This window comes from Electrophorus electricus, chromosome 25, assembly GCF_013358815.1.
Source record: "Electrophorus electricus isolate fEleEle1 chromosome 25, fEleEle1.pri, whole genome shotgun sequence".
Classification (NCBI taxonomy): domain Eukaryota; kingdom Metazoa; phylum Chordata; class Actinopteri; order Gymnotiformes; family Gymnotidae; genus Electrophorus; species Electrophorus electricus.
The window spans coordinates 4,896,418-4,912,349 of NC_049559.1; the positions used below are offsets into that span (position 1 = coordinate 4,896,418).

Consider the following 15,932-nt stretch of genomic DNA (forward strand, 5'->3'; position numbering starts at 1 on the left):
GCTCTCTGGTTTCTATTTGGGAAGGCCTGGGCATAACGAGTAAAGTGATCAGTAACCACTTATACATTACATATCCTTCTTGAGTCTGACTCCAATGTCAGAAAGTCAATGCATACCAAGTCCGTTGGGCCATTGCTAGTAGCTCTTTCTGTTTGCCGTTCGCCCCGTTTTGGTGCATAGCCTTTGGTGAGGTCTGTCAGTGGTCTCACTACAGCTGAGTAGTTACCTATGAAATGGCGGTAATACCCAGAGAAACCAAGGAATGACTAAAGACTTCAGGTCATCAGGCTGAGGCCAACTGGTGACCATGTCAACCTTGGCAGGGTCAGTGGCGATACCATTGGCGGAGCTATTTTACCTTAGGTTGACAAAACTGACATTTGTCAAGGGAAAGAGGCAAACTTCTTCTAATCTATCATGGACCTTAACCAGCCTCTCTTCATGCTCTTTAATGACTTTTCAAAGACTGTTAGGTTATCCAAGTAGACTGTCACCTGCAATAGGTTCATGTCTTCCACTGCCATCTCCATCAGCCTCCGAAATGTTGCCGGGGCCCCAGTGATGCCTTGAGGCATGCGCTCAAACTGATAAAACCCTAGTGAGCAGATGAAGGCAGTTTCCTCTTTATCCTCTTCCACCATAGCGATCTGGTAGTAACCGCTCTGCAAAACCACCTGTTCCCAGATAAACAGTCCAGCGCATCGTGCATCTGGGGAGCAGGGTTCTCATCAGGTATTGTTCACCTGTTCAGTGTCTGATTCTGTACACATTCTAACACTTCCATTTTTTTTTTCTGGCTATCACAATAGGAGATGGATAAGGGCTGCGTGACTCCTTAATGATGCCAGACTTCACCAGCTCCTGTAGGTGTTTCTGAACATCATCTACATCGGGGGGTGCCAGTCGTCTAGATCGCTCCCAAAAAGGCCTGTTGTCTGACACTCTAATATGGTGTTCCACACCCTTGGCAAGGCCATTCATGTACAGAAAACATGCCAGCTCACTCAGACAACATTTTAAGGAGGCCCTGCTTCCACAACTCTTTGAGGGGTGAAATTACTGACATCTCTGACAAACCCTGGTACTACCATCAGCTGCAGCAGCACTCTAGTGGGAAGAGGCTTATTGGGAGAAACCTCCATCATTAGCATTGTATCTATTGGCTGCTCCCATTCAAACTTACAAGTAGACTGACAGTTACTGCCAGGAGCAAGATTCAGGGAACTGGCGCCTATACACTTCACATGTCCAACTTCCCCATCTTCTCCTTTATAGAAGCAGTGTAGGGTGCTTTTTGTCTCTACTGCCATATTTAGGTCTGCCTTTATGCTCAGTGTTTGTGCAATGTCTACTCCTGTATCTTTCTAGCACAATCTGGCCAACCTCTTGAAGAGACTAGCATTAGAACCCAGGATAACAGATGACTGATCTAAAACTGATATGATCTCTATGGTACCAGTGCCTTTTTTCTGGGAACTCCATTTTCACTACAACATAGCCTATATATGGGTAATCAGAATCACTCAATCCCTATATAGCTAGACAAGATGGAGTGTATGGCCACATTAGGGAGGTGTTCCTTATACCAAATATTATAGTGACTTGAGAGCCACTGCCTAGTAAAGCATCACATAGGAGACCATTTACTTTACCTGCACCAACACAATAGGCCCCATCAACCCTTTCGGAAAGTTTCTACTTTCCACAGGTTCTATGGCAGTTTTCTTCACAGAGCAGGCTGCATCTTGCTTGCTCGCATCACCAGAGTACATCACCCCTCCTCTATACTTTCTACAGGACTGAATGAACTTTTGAATAACCTTATTCAGGTTTTCAGGATTTTGGCATTTTGTGGCAAAATGGCCGTTTTCACCACATAATAGATGTTTTCCTGCAGGTCTTTTTAAAACCTAGAGTGCGTCTGAGGTTCTCAGATCTCTAAATTGTTCCACTAACTGGGCAGAAGCAGAAGTAGCTGAGGTATGACTCTCTTTGAACTTCTGTTGCAACTTCTTCACCAGTTTCTTCTTAGCAGCCTGGTGAGGCATGGTGGCTAGGGAAGCAAACCGTGACTTCAAATCTTTTATTTAATTTCTTAAGGTCAGTATATAATTCTACCTGTCATCCTCCTTCCAGTAGATTGGACAGTATGCACTGCTGGTTTCAACTTTGCTCGGGAAGCATTCAATTCCTATTCGATGCGGATTTCTCTTAGAAGCTCTACAAAAGGATGGGAATCTCTCCTTCCTCTCCCAGAGCCTAGGCTGAACCAGCATCATATCAGGATGTACTGCACCTCGAAACAGCTTTTCCACCCTAGCCTGACCCACTTGGCCAGCAAGGACACGACCTCGCCAAACAGCTCTGGTCAGTGTCTGGTCTAGTCACCTATGGAAACCTGACAGTTTCTCCCCCAGTTGTTGTTGCAACAAGTAAAAAGCAAAAACAAATGAAAAGCAAAAAGTGTTCACCTGATTCTGCTGTTCTAAAAGCAATTGCAATAGCATCTAAAATTTTCTGAGAGCCAAACATCTGGGTCTGCTCTATGTGCTGCTTTCACAACACCAAATGATGTGCCCTTTAAACTTTCTGTAATGCAAGGCCTCTTTGGCAGAGCAGTCGCTGTTCTATCATATGATGTGCCTGTTCAAGCCAACTTTCTAATGATTCTTCTCCCATAGGAGTTGGTGAAGTTCCAGAAAATGGGCATAGGTGATGGTAAGTGTTACTCTCATTAGAGGGTTTCTCTATTTGAGTTAGCAAATCACCAACCACTCGAATGATTGACTCTGCAGAGCTTCCTCAAGGCTGTCCCATGGGCTCCGAGTCTCCTGAGCTGGAGTTGGCCACTCATTCACAATATAATGGGCCAAGCTTCAGTTCCACTTGCTGTGACCACTTCAGCAGGTACACGAGTACAGTCAATCTTCTCCTTACATTTATGTACTATGATTATGAGGGTTAGGCTCTCCTGTCTAATCAGGATAATGTGGTTCTACTATAGTCCACTAGTCATTAGGTCTACTATCTAATTATCTCATTTCAAACTTTAGTAAAACTCTTCCCTGGAACATTAAAACAGACAACTGTCCCATACAATGGAATCAAAAGGAATAGCAATTAGTATTTTTTTCACCAATGATCTCAGTTACTGCTTAAACCACACATATTCTTTCGTGTAAAGGCATTCCAGAGAAATCACATTTCAACAAAGGAAAAGGAAAAAAAACCCACAGCCCTAGGCACACACACTCACAGAGTGCAACTCTGGACTATAGTTTATTCTTTTGTCCCACGTTGCGATCCCGAAGTGTTGCTTGGGTGCATAGAGGCCGGAAAAACTAAAATGGTCGCGTCACTCCGCACGGAGCAACACAAAACAATTTACTATAACTCACTCAGTTCAGCATGCAGAGGAGGAGGAATCCAAGTTCAAGGGTGTGCAGGGTGTTTCAGTGTGTACGGAGGAAAGGTGACTGTCTCTGGAATCGCAGCCCTCAGTCCAGATATTCGCTTCTCATTTCGTCGTTTTCCACGTGAACCATTACATTACCTATTTCAGACAATGCCAAGTAGCTAACTAGCCTGTGCAGTAACCTCTCTGAGCGTTGATTAGCTCGTATGTTAGTCCTCAGCCTCAAACAATTGTTGAACTCCGCACTGGAGTTTTCTTCAGCTCTCTGGTGTCCTCAATAGTGGGTGGACAAGACTCTCTCTCTCTCTCTCTGACCATCGAACCCCACAACTCCATATTTCAGACAAGGTTTTCCATATTATATCCCACAGCAAACTTCATCTCCCTTTTTTCTTTACCATCTCCCATCACCCCTCTCCTTTCTCACTTCCCCTTCCTTCCTTCCTTCCTGAACTAACCCTGATTGGCTCATCCTAACATTCAATGACAAAGTAACAGACCAATCAATAATGCTCATAAATCAAGTATACAAATAAAAAACAAATGTAAACAATTTCACCATTTCTCTTTCAAACAAAAAGAAAGGAAAGAAATACATACACATACATACCCATACATACACACAACATCATACATACATTTCTTTCCCCACAGGGCTAGAGGAAGATTTCAGCACCCTGGAAAATACACCCTGTAGTCTTGGGGTGACACCTATTCCAGCCTTTGTGCATGGATATCAGGATAGAGAAAATACTTTTACAAGAAGGAAGCAATCACCTCTGCAACCATGGAAAACCTCAACACACTCTCTCTTTGATGTTCTTTTTGGTGTGCCAGTATTCTGACCTGTTATTAGTGTTTAACAATGTGCCACTCCCCTACCTCTTTACACACCCTATATGTGATAAAATTAGCAGAGGGAGCCACGCCTACTTGCTCATCCTTACCTTCTCTCCAACCAAAAGCAGGGCTAAGAAAGAGTACATCTTAGAAGCCCTAGATCAAGGGTATATTAGGACCTTAGGGTATCTAAGTCACCTGCCACTACTGGCTTATTTTTCATGGGGGAACAAATACAGTAGACTATGCCTTGGTATATGGTCACTGTTAAAGTACCCATACCTATTGCCTCTAGTGGCCCCCAACTATCACCTATAACATGGAATAGAATAAGGGAGGGCAGTGAGTGGATTGCTTTTATAACAATTTCTGACAATATGAAAATGTGTTCATGCCTTATTGGTTAGCCAATTGCCCTTTTATTAATAATATTTTCATGGATATGTTAAACTGGTTTGTCTTATAGAGAACAACCTGTTTGTGAAAAGGGAGGAAAGAGGGAGAAATGTAAGAATAAGCAGCTGTCCATCTGCTTTTTGGTTTATATTATCACTCTGGCAGGTGTAAGCATGGAGGTGCAAGTCATTCTGGGTTTGTTTCATCTCAGTGCCATTAAAGAGTAAACCTTTTCTGGAGTTGGTTAACTTTTACAGCTGATTAGTCCAAGGACGTATTATAACCTCCCAGTAACCTCTCAACTCAAGGGAGGTCCCATGAACCCAAGGTACTTTCCTGGAATACCTGAATACATGTGGCTGAAAAGCCACAAAGGAGGCTTTACATATGTCCCCATTCTAAAGTACCCTGACCCAAAGAAACCATTTGTTAAGGGAAGTGCATCTACTGCCAAGATCAACAAAAGGAATGGCTATGTTAGCTATCCTGGGCAGAGATGGGCAACACAAACACTCCTTTAAACTCTAAACTCTATACACTAAAATGTCTAGCACAAAAGAATACATTTTTATCACCCATTCCTCCTCATGCATCCCCATTACTGCAGGAGTTGTTTATTCTATCTTTGGCAAAGGAAACTGACAAAAGGTTTGCTGATCATTTTTTAATGCAGCAACAACCACAGGAGGAAGTGGCTCCTAACTGGACAGAAAACATTACAGGAGTGGAGGTTCTTGCTCAAACAAGAGGAATCAGAGGACCAGACATGGGAGTCAATGAAGGAATCAACTAAACTAGAGTGCCACACTAACCACTATTCCACTGGGGAAGAGGGCAAGGACTTGCAGTAGGTGGTAAAGGAAGGCCTCCCCTTAGCAGACTATGATTAGGATAAACTGATTTTATGTAAGTTATTTGATGATACTTAAAGGGGTGTGGTGTGAGGTGATATAGGTTGACTTGACATCTTTTTTTTACCTTCCACTGTGTTAATGTTGACGGTTTGATTTGACATTTTTGAAGTAAAGCTATATCTTGGGGTTAATTTCTTTACTATTTGTTAAGGTAGCTAGCTAAGTGGCTATCTACTAGCATGAACATTCCTAATGTTAGCAAACAAACTAGCTAGTTAGCTTGCTTGCCAGCTAGCTACATTGCTAATACATTTTGCTAAGATATTTTTATGATGAAGAAATTTCATTCGAGTTTCATCCCACAGTGTTGTTGATGTAAATGAAAAGCAATGTTTACTGATTATGAATATCATAGATCATTAGCTAATGTATAAGGGCATATTCTTTCAGTGTTAAGTTGTATTTGCTCCCAGCATTAAAAGAGAGAGAGAGCATGCACCAACAAATGTAACCAGTTTGGTTGGAGATACAGCCCTACTGCACATGCTTTGGCTCCAATTTTCATCTACTGCGAAAGCACACCCAAGATGGCAGCTCCTATGTCAACCATCTTGGTGACTTCAAAAATTCACAATGGAAGTCAACAGTGATGCACCATATAGAGTATTGCTCTATACTCAGAGAATAGGTAGGATACAGAGCACTCTTGCAGGGACCAGCCCACTCAAACTGCATGTCACCAGCAAGCTCAGCACCATTTCATTACTAAGACCATGACTTCCCATTTTTGTGAAGCCTTTATATAGCTAGATAACACCTGCTGATGATCCTGTTGATTGCAAATTTGCAGGGTGTGGCCTCTCCCTGGTGGCTGGAGGTCTGCACTGCAGACAGCCCCTTACAGTTCCTTTCCATCGTAACTAAGGATTTGTCATTTCAAGTGGCAAGGCGTTTCAGTGCTAATGTACGTGCATTATTGTTGTACCTTTTTGCATTGCTTGTTGTTGCTACAATAGCAATTTACGGTTTCTCAATTTACCCTGCAGGACATAAACCTGTCTTGCTTTGCTTTTTGGGGCACATTTAAGATATTGTTTTTAATATTGAAATGATTTATGTAATGTGAAATGTATATAATGTGAAAAAAACCACATATAACCCAATAAACTTTTGAGGAAACTTATTTTATCTCTGTTGAATTTTAAAGAGTGGCCTTTGTCTGTTCTTTTTTACACGAGCATAATTATCCTGGCTGTGTGCAGTCCAAAACATATTTCTAAAGGAAAACAATCCTGCTGCTTATACTGGAGACCTAAATTATAGATGGTGATTTGAATTGAAGAACATGTTCTAAAACTGAGGAGATGTCATACACTGGCTACACACAGTGGACCAATCAGAGTGTGTTTCCAGAAGCATGACAAATATTGAATCAGTGTCTTAGCAAACTCTGAGGAAGCTTACACTGCCTCAAGTGATCTCTCTCTCTCTCTCTCTGTCTCCTCTCTCTCTCTCTCTCTCTATCTATTCTTCTATTCTCCTCTCTTTGCATTTTATGCAGTCTCGTAGTCCACATCTTATTTTTCCAATCATTTTATTCGTTCTCCCTTCCTTCCTTTTCGTCTTTTCTTATTGTCTCTGTTCTCCTTTCTTCTTTTTTCCTCTCTTTCTCTGTCCCTCGTTCTCACCCACTGGATGTGTGCAGAGTAATAGAAGTGTGTGAGTCGACTAATCGGTTTCTGAGGGCATTCTAGAGGGTGGCTATTTTCTGCTTGAGTGCCCTGGAGTTTAACGAGTCTCTCCCCTCCCTGAAGTGCCTTTAGAGCCACTGTTTCAGATGTAAATATAGTTTCAGTATGTGTACATTCACACAGTTTGTGTGTCCATAATGAGATTTGGGAGTGCCATAGTGGCTGTTTATTTTATGTGTTGTAACTATGAGAGGGATGGCTGCAAATTAGTAGATTTCTCGATCTCATGGCCGTACATTTTGTCCTAATTTGGCATGCATATGATGTGGCCATGGGAGACTACACTGCTGCCATGACTTTGGGTTTGTGTAATAAGGAGGTTGAAACTTTGTAGCACGAGTTAAAATGTGGGTATATAGGTGAAAGAGAAGATGTTCTGTACTAAGATGTTCTGTATTTCTAAAAGTGAGTATACATATTAATGTACACTGTAAATGTCAGTAAGATTTGTTCAGAATCAGTTAAGAATATTTGGTATTTCAGGCAGCTTTTTAAAATTTTTATTTACTGTGTGTGTTTCAGGTTACTCTTGGCCACTCCCTGCCATTTTGTGTCCGGTATGGATCTACTTTGATGTGCTGCTGTCCACTGCATCCATTATGCACCTCTGTGCCATATCTCTGGACCGCTATGTGGCCATCCGAAACCCCTTCAGTCATACCCGCTCCAACTCCCGCTCACGTGCCCGTGCCAAGATAGCTGCTGTCTGGACCATCTCGGCCGGTTAGTGTCTTGATCTTTGTTGTTTTGTGACATCATAATTTATTATTCACAATCACATAATCACTATTTCCTCATTTTACACTCATGCTTAATTGAATGTAAATTGATTTGCATATGAGTTGCATGTGAGTTATGCTGCCATGATGTTGATCTGTTCCTGTTTGCTCATGTTTATTTGAGGTCATAAGAATCTGGAGTAATTTGCAGCATGAATCATCTTCATGGTCTGCACATATCAGCAGTAGTTCAGCAGAGCATGGAAATACTTAGAGGTCTGGGAGTGTAGACACCGCTGAGCTGCTCTCTTTATCTGAATAGGGGAGTAGATACAAACACCCAAGGGTTAGTTAGAGTAGAGCCCACTAGTCTTGTCATATTTAAGCCAAGGATAACACAGAGCCTGCAGCATGGTGGCCTTTAGTGGAGAAGTGAGGTAATAAAAATGGTGAATAATAACATGCTTTAGCTTTAATTTTATTTAAAGCAACAGAAATGCAAAGACATCAGGTCTATCCCAAACTACATCCCTATTCCAAATGCATCCAGAAAGTATGCTTCTGTAAATGTCAAAAACAGAGGCGCATGTATGTGTACATATGTATGTTTGAATCCATAGGGCTTTGAAGACTTGTTGAGAAATCCTCTGTAATAAATGCCTGATGGGGAAGATTTTTTTTTTTTTTTGGGGGGGGGGGGGGGGGGTCAGCATTTAGATGTTCAACAAAGGCACCAGATTTTAATACACAGGGGAAGGGGGCAGGTAGGCCATAATGGAGCTGTCGTATTGTTCTGTGCCTTATGTACTGCTGCAATAGAGTGGGTAACTATTACAGTTGCAAAAGTGACTACTGTCTCATTGATATCTGGCCAATTTGTGTCATCAAACCAAAGGTAAATTATTGAACCACAAATGACTATAGGGAAAGGGATCAAGATATAGGGAGGGAGACAAAGATATAAAGAGGATGCAACATTCGTACTTGATGTTTTTGCATTTGTAATAAAACCATATTTACAGTTCAGCCCTTTGGTCTGAGTTAAACTTCAACCAGTCATCACACATAGGTACACACAGTACTCTCCTTTGTATGCTGATCTACAGATCAGAAAAAACACAGAGAAGTTGAGAGAGACAGACTTAGAGTAGCTCAGCCACCATGTTCCAGTAGTCACTCATATTCTGAAGGAGAGCCCTTTAAGGCGATGTTCCCCTTGGCAAGTTGTGTACTGGAATGAAAGGCCTGTTTGATAAGAAATAGTCTCAATAGTTTAATAAAAGAAGAAAGTTCTGGTGAGATTAAAAGGTAGAACAAACATGCAATAGTCACACATCATCTTTTCCAACAGTAATATCTTTTGTAGCCCGTCTTTCAGTCCTTGGTATTTCTCACGCTTTCCATGTTCCTTGTTCCTGATGTTGCTATCACTCAGGATTGCCACATCTATCACTATGGCCCTTCTTTTGCTGTTTATCCACCACTACTATGTCTGGTTGGTTAGCCATTACCATCTTGTCTGTATCTGGAAGTCCCACAGGATCGTAGCATGGTGATTCTCCACCACCTTTAGGGGTATATCCCAATTAGACCTTGAAACTTCCAGCCTGTACTCAGCATATATGTTTCTGTATACTATGCCTGCCACTTGGTTATGGCGTTCCATGTACACTCTGCTTGCTAGCATCTTGCATCCTGCTGTTATGTGCTGGATTGTCTCATGGGCATCTTTGCATACCCTGGGGTCCTTGCTGTAGTGGTAGAGCTTCTACTGATCTCTTGTTTAGCGCTTGTTCCTGTGTTGCCATGATTAGTGCCTCTGTGCTGTTTATCATCCCATCCACTTGTTGGATATACCAATGAAACTGGTTCATTCTCCTACCTATTCATTCCTGGAAACTGCCAGAGCCACCCCTCAAACTTAGGGGTCACAACTGCAAGTGCCCCATCGCCACTGGGGTAACCTCGGTGTTAATCCTCCACATTCACTCTCTTTCCTCCTTGGATTTTTACAACTTTTCATATATCTTTCTTTGGCTGTTTCCATCATTTTGGACTATCACATCTATTACCACTACCACTATACCACATCTATTTGACACTGGTGACCTCTGCCATAAGGCTGAAGCCTTCCTCAAAGTTTTGGCACAGATTCGTGTTACTTGTTATTACATGTCCTACTCAGTGGTGTTATACCAGAAACGCCCACAGTTGATACCAACATCCATACCTAAGGGACTACTGGGCCAGGAGCATCTGTTACATAGGGTGGGTAGCAACTGTTACATAGGGTGTGGAACATGACAAAAATTAATATCTTACAGTTTATTTTTGAGCTTCAATATATTTTTCCTCATTTTATCATTAATATAAGTTATTTTGGTTTCTTGGAAATGCAAGAATAGACAAACTAGCGAGGGACCATGTGAAACAGGTGAGGTGTATAAGCAGGGGAATCAGATCTAACATGTTTGACAGGAGAAATGTGGGAATGGGAGTACAGTGGCAGGTGCAACAGGAGGGGCAGACATGACAGCACCCCTCATTCCCCCTACAGTGTCAGGGTTGGCTACGAGACCAGAGCAGTTGTAGAGATGATCCCTTGGCTGGCACCATCTTGTCAGGGGGCACTCTGTAACAGTCTAACAGGAGGAATGGGTCCAAAACATCTCTGTGATGGATCCAGCAGCACTCCTCTGGACCGTGACCCTCTCAGTTGACGGACAGTGTCCCTGCAATGAGTGGAATCGAGAATCTGGTGGACATCACAGGCAGGAGACCTGTCCAAGTCCAAGCAAGCAGAAGGATTGTCAGGAGCCACCTCACTTGTAGCACCTGTAACACAGAAACAGAGCAGAGAAACGTGGAATGATGGTGGAATGCGATATGAGTGGTAAATACAACCTCTAGCACTAGAATGATTAAAGCTAATAAAATGTTCGTAAGGCAAACCAGCCAAACCACTAGCCTGCCCCTAGCTGGGAAATGCTTAGTGCCTGTTGTCTTGGTAATGACACAGTGCATTGGAAGCACAAACTCCCACATCCACAGAAAGATTGTACAATACTGAAAATGACTAACATATTGCCTAAAACTCAGGGCATGTTTACGTGTATAGCATTTTTCATACAGGGCTTCAAGGTGTGCTTCAAGAGTATCAGCTCAGTACTGAACCTATAGGGCATTGGTAACTGCTGAATCGCTTTGTTGAATACAAAATCTCTGAGAATATATATTCAAATAAATATATATTGAGCAACAATATCTTATTGTGAACATTGAGCGAGATCCAGTAACATCAGTAACACCTTGATGATTAAAGTGTGTTTCAGGCCATCTGGCTGGTGTCTCCTCTGAGCCTATGAGTTCTCCCAGCTTCTTTTGGTGATCATGCAGACTGTCACTACTTTCGTGTCCCACACTGACTTTATGTGTAATGTTCTCCCATATTAATAGAAAAGAGAGAATGGACCGAGATTTACTAAAAAACTAAGTGAAAATGTTGCACCCATTTTTACTTGTTTCTTTTTCCTCTCCTTCCTCAGAGATTTTGACATATGACTGAATATGTTACAGATACACAGATGTAGGTAGTAACAATTTATATCTACTCAGTTACATGTCCTTAAATACATTTTGCACATATTGTCAAAAATAATACTTACCCTACACTGAAGTATTTTTTACAGGGTGATGTTTAAATTTTTTGATGAATGTTTTCTTTTATATGTTTAATGTCATATTTTGGTAGTGACAAAATATAGTTACTGCTTTACTGTTTGTCGTATCTTTCATGTTTAAGCTTTTCATCTTTTTTTTAGACCAAAAGTATCACAAAAAGAAAATGCCACCTAATAATGTTCACCCCCTATACTGATAGATTCTATCTGTACTGGGAAGAGGTACTCTAGTTCCATAAGTAACCGACCATAGGTACTAGAACAGTGCATTGAACTAACTGATAAGTTGTTTTTCAGTGGGCTACTTTTTCCACTTAAATCATTATTTCACTGAATTATCACACTGAATGTGCTATTAGTTCAGCCTATCTCTGCAGATATGGCTCTTCATGAGATTAAACCAGACCCGTCTAAACCCGGCTTCAAAAACATATCTTGTCATACCTCAAAAACACCACGAGAAATCAGTAGTTTCTTCCTGGGGCATTCACAGCACTGACACCCCACTTTTCACAAAGGCAGAGATTTATTGTCTCCATGGAGACCTCTTATTGCCATGGCAAATTTAAAAATTACTTATCCTTGAGTAATCTCGATGTTGGCAATAAAACGAGTCTAAACTATGGCTGACTTTAGGACCCAAGAAATCCAAAAGAAATGAGTGAACACATTTACACAAATACTTCTCCACTGCTGTGATAATTGTTCATAAATTAGCAATAATTGCTGTCACCAGAGTAGTACACTAGGCTATTAAACGGGCTTTTCTTCCCTTCTGTAGTGACAGGACAGCTGAGAGCAGCTGTGTGAACTCAACTACATGTCTCCAAGCTTCTGCTTTAAAGTAGGACTACCTTACGTTCATTTCACATGCATCCACATTCATCCACATTCACACAGTAATATCCATTGGTTAATGGTTGATATTAAAAATGGCTACTGCATGACTGCCAAGAAATAAAGTCATATGAGAAATTATGAAGGCATAAAGTTAGAACAAAGGGCAATGGTTGATATTTGGCATCACAATACTACAATATACTTGGTTCAATAGAATTATATATACATATATTTCCAGGTTTTTGCACAAAGGGCTGACAGGGGCTTGTTAAATCTGGCTTTATACCAAACAGAAGTGCTGTTATGAAATAAATGAACAGAGGCATTCATAGCATGCCTGTGAGTTCACTGTCTCTATATAATAACTCTGATAGCAATATGTAAACCTGCAGGTACATACTGCACTGCTGTGGTGGCTTAATTTACACCACCACTGATGAAGGAGTAGTTGGTCACTTTCAAAGTCTTTTGTACAAAAACATAAAGCAAACCTTGACTCACTGTGTGGCTTCTTGTTTAAAATGATAAAGAATTTAGCACTGCATTCAGCACTGGTTCTGTAATTTTGGACATTTTTCTTTGTACTATCACAAATAAAGTTGTGCATGTGTGCACACACAGAGAGAAAGAGAGAACTATCTAGGAAGGATGTGTTTCTGTAGGGCAGAAACACCTGGGAGATCCAATGCTGGATTTCCATTACACTGCAAAACTCATTTCAACCAACATAAGCCATTTTTGATTGGTATAGGCTTCAGGTCAGTTTCCTAATTACACATAACCACAGAAGCAAGGTAACAGACGCACACACACACACACACACACACACACACACACACACACACACACACACACACAAAATAATCTAAATAAAAATGTGTGTTGTGGTTATCTGTGATAGCAAACCAATTTCCTGGAAACTGGTCACTTGCTCAGGTGAATAGTGTTCTTTACGCACAGCCAATACAAAACTTGTAAAAATGTTTTTGCTATGTTGTTGCAGTTTGTTTTTAGATGATTTACAAACAAATGTTGACCACATGCAGTACATTCCCAACTGGTGATTATTATTTATAAATATGAGATTGCAGCATTATAAGACAGAGCAATAATTTCAAATTTCAAAGAAGAGCATTTGCTGAAGTTATGCTTTTATGAAGTTATAATCCCTCATTCACATAAGCGTCTCCCCTTCTTGTGTAGGTATTCGAATTATTTTGGATGAGTGATGATTTTATAAGAATAGGCAATAGGCCTAGACCACATATTGAGAGAGATTTTATGATGTCCTCTTCAGCAAATGCTGACTATATACAGGGACCAACAGTCCATAAAGACATGTAGGTGAGGGTAATTGGTGAGTGGAGACAGGTGATGTAGGTGAGGGAAATTGGTGGGTGGAGAGAGGGTGCAGCTGGTGGAGTAGGACTAAATCTGAAGCAGCAAAACAGGCAGTGAAGACTCCCTGCTGGATTTTATGTGACAGAAATACAACCTGTTTGTGGCCTTTTCTTATTCTACATATTATGCTTGAATTTTTGGAGGTATAAGTTGAGTTATGCTCTGAATTCTTGGAGGTATAAGTTGAGTTATGCTCTGAATTTTTGGAGGTATAAGTTGAGTTATGCTCTGAAAAATTGGAGACATAAATTGAGCTATGTTCTAATTTTTGGAGGTATAAATTGAGATATGCTCTGAAATTTTATACTTTTTAGAAGTATAACTTGAGCTATGGTCTGAGCATTCTACTACAACCTTGCTCAAGATGTTCTGGCTTCCTGTTTAATTTAGGACCAACTCTTTATGTCATTATAAGGCTCTTAATGACTTACAGTTCCTTAATAAAGCTCAGACTGATGGCCTGGAAAAAAAAACAAGCTTTTCTCTTGCACCTTCACATAAATATCCCCAAGATTCAACTCATTAAAATTTAAAATATTGCAGTATGTTGTATATTCCACAATATAAAATACTGTAATGCATGTTTAATATATCCATTTTCCAATGAATGGCACATGAATGCCTAATTGCTATTGTCATTTCATTATATCTTCTTACATTGTTTTGGTATTTTTTTAACTGTCTACCTTTTGTGTATTTTCTTATTTTGATCAACTAATTATTATTTATTTCATGACATACTTCTTCCCACCCCCTCATAATAGTGGCCAGCTGTGTGTACAGGCTACATCAAATCAAATCACAATTACAACAGATGTTGTCAGAACACAGGTCAGATAGCTCATACATATCATCCTGTAATTAAAACTGATCAGATGAAAGCTTCCAGTCAAGAGAAGACAGTGTATTTGCATTTGCAATGCTGATTTTTGTTGGTTTACTGTACCAATATTTGTATGAACTAGGTATCAGAAAGAAGTTGAATAAAACCATATGGAAATATGTGGAATACCAAATAAATTCTCATGAAGGTTATGTTTGTGAAGAGCAAGAAAAAAAATTGGGTTTTTTTTTGGTGTATTTTTCTTAGAACTCTAAGTAACATCTTTTTGTATGTTTCCCACAGGCATCTCTACACCTGGAATGCTAAATAAAATTGTTTAAAATTGTTATTAATGTCTTCAACAGGTATCTCCATGCCCATCCCAGTCCTGGGTCTCCGTGACCAGACCAAAGTTTTCAAAGATGGTAGTTGCTTTCTGACAGACAACTCCTTTGTGTTGGTTGGGTCTTTTGTGGCCTTCTTTGTGCCATTGACCATCATGGTGGTGACCTACTTCCTGACCATCAGTGCCCTGCAGAGTGAAGCCACACTATGCCTTGACCAGCTGGTGCCACGACCCAGATGGAGCACTGGGTTAACACTCAGCTTCCTACCTGGCCCTGCCCTCTCACCATCTGAAAAGAAGCAGTTTCTGCGCCGCTCTCTGAGCCGTGAGGAAGGAGGTGGGGTCTCGCCATTTGGACGTCGTGCCGCCCAGTCCCTTGGCAATGAGAGGAAGGCTTCTAAAGTTCTGGGTGTAGTTTTCTTCCTTTTTGTGATTATGTGGTGTCCATTTTTTGTTACAAATGTTTTGGCAGTAGTATGCCAGCCTGCCAGGTGCCGTGGTGACATTGTGGGTAGACTGCTCAATATTTTTGTGTGGGTGGGCTACCTGTCTTCTGCCATCAACCCGCTGGTCTACACACTCTTCAACAAGACCTATCGCTCAGCATTTGCCAGATATGTGCGATGTCAGTACCGTGAGGAAAGGAAACCATTACAGCTCATTCTGGTCAATACTATTCCCCCACTAGCCTATGAATCTACACACCTACCACTGGCTGGACCTCTGGGCAATGGAGACTTCTCTCCACAACTTCCAAATAAAAAGCCTCACCCCTGTAACAAAATCACAGATGAAAGTATTAGCTGTGTGTAGATTAACACTTGAACTGAGGAAAATTCTGCAGGAGGTGTATTTTTATCATAACCT

The 15,932-nt window shown here is 41.0% G+C and overlaps 1 protein-coding gene across 1 annotated transcript in view; it reads left to right on the top strand.

Annotated features, from left to right (window-relative positions):
• The window catches only part of htr2aa (5-hydroxytryptamine (serotonin) receptor 2A, genome duplicate a), a 29,589-nt gene extending 13,657 nt beyond the window's left edge, over positions 1 to 15,932 (top strand). The window contains exons 2-3 of the mRNA XM_027023301.2: positions 7,779 to 7,979; positions 15,085 to 15,932. Of these exons, the coding sequence (XP_026879102.2) occupies positions 7,779 to 7,979; positions 15,085 to 15,878 (995 nt within the window). The 3' untranslated portion in view covers positions 15,879 to 15,932. The remainder of the gene's footprint in view (positions 1 to 7,778; positions 7,980 to 15,084) is intronic.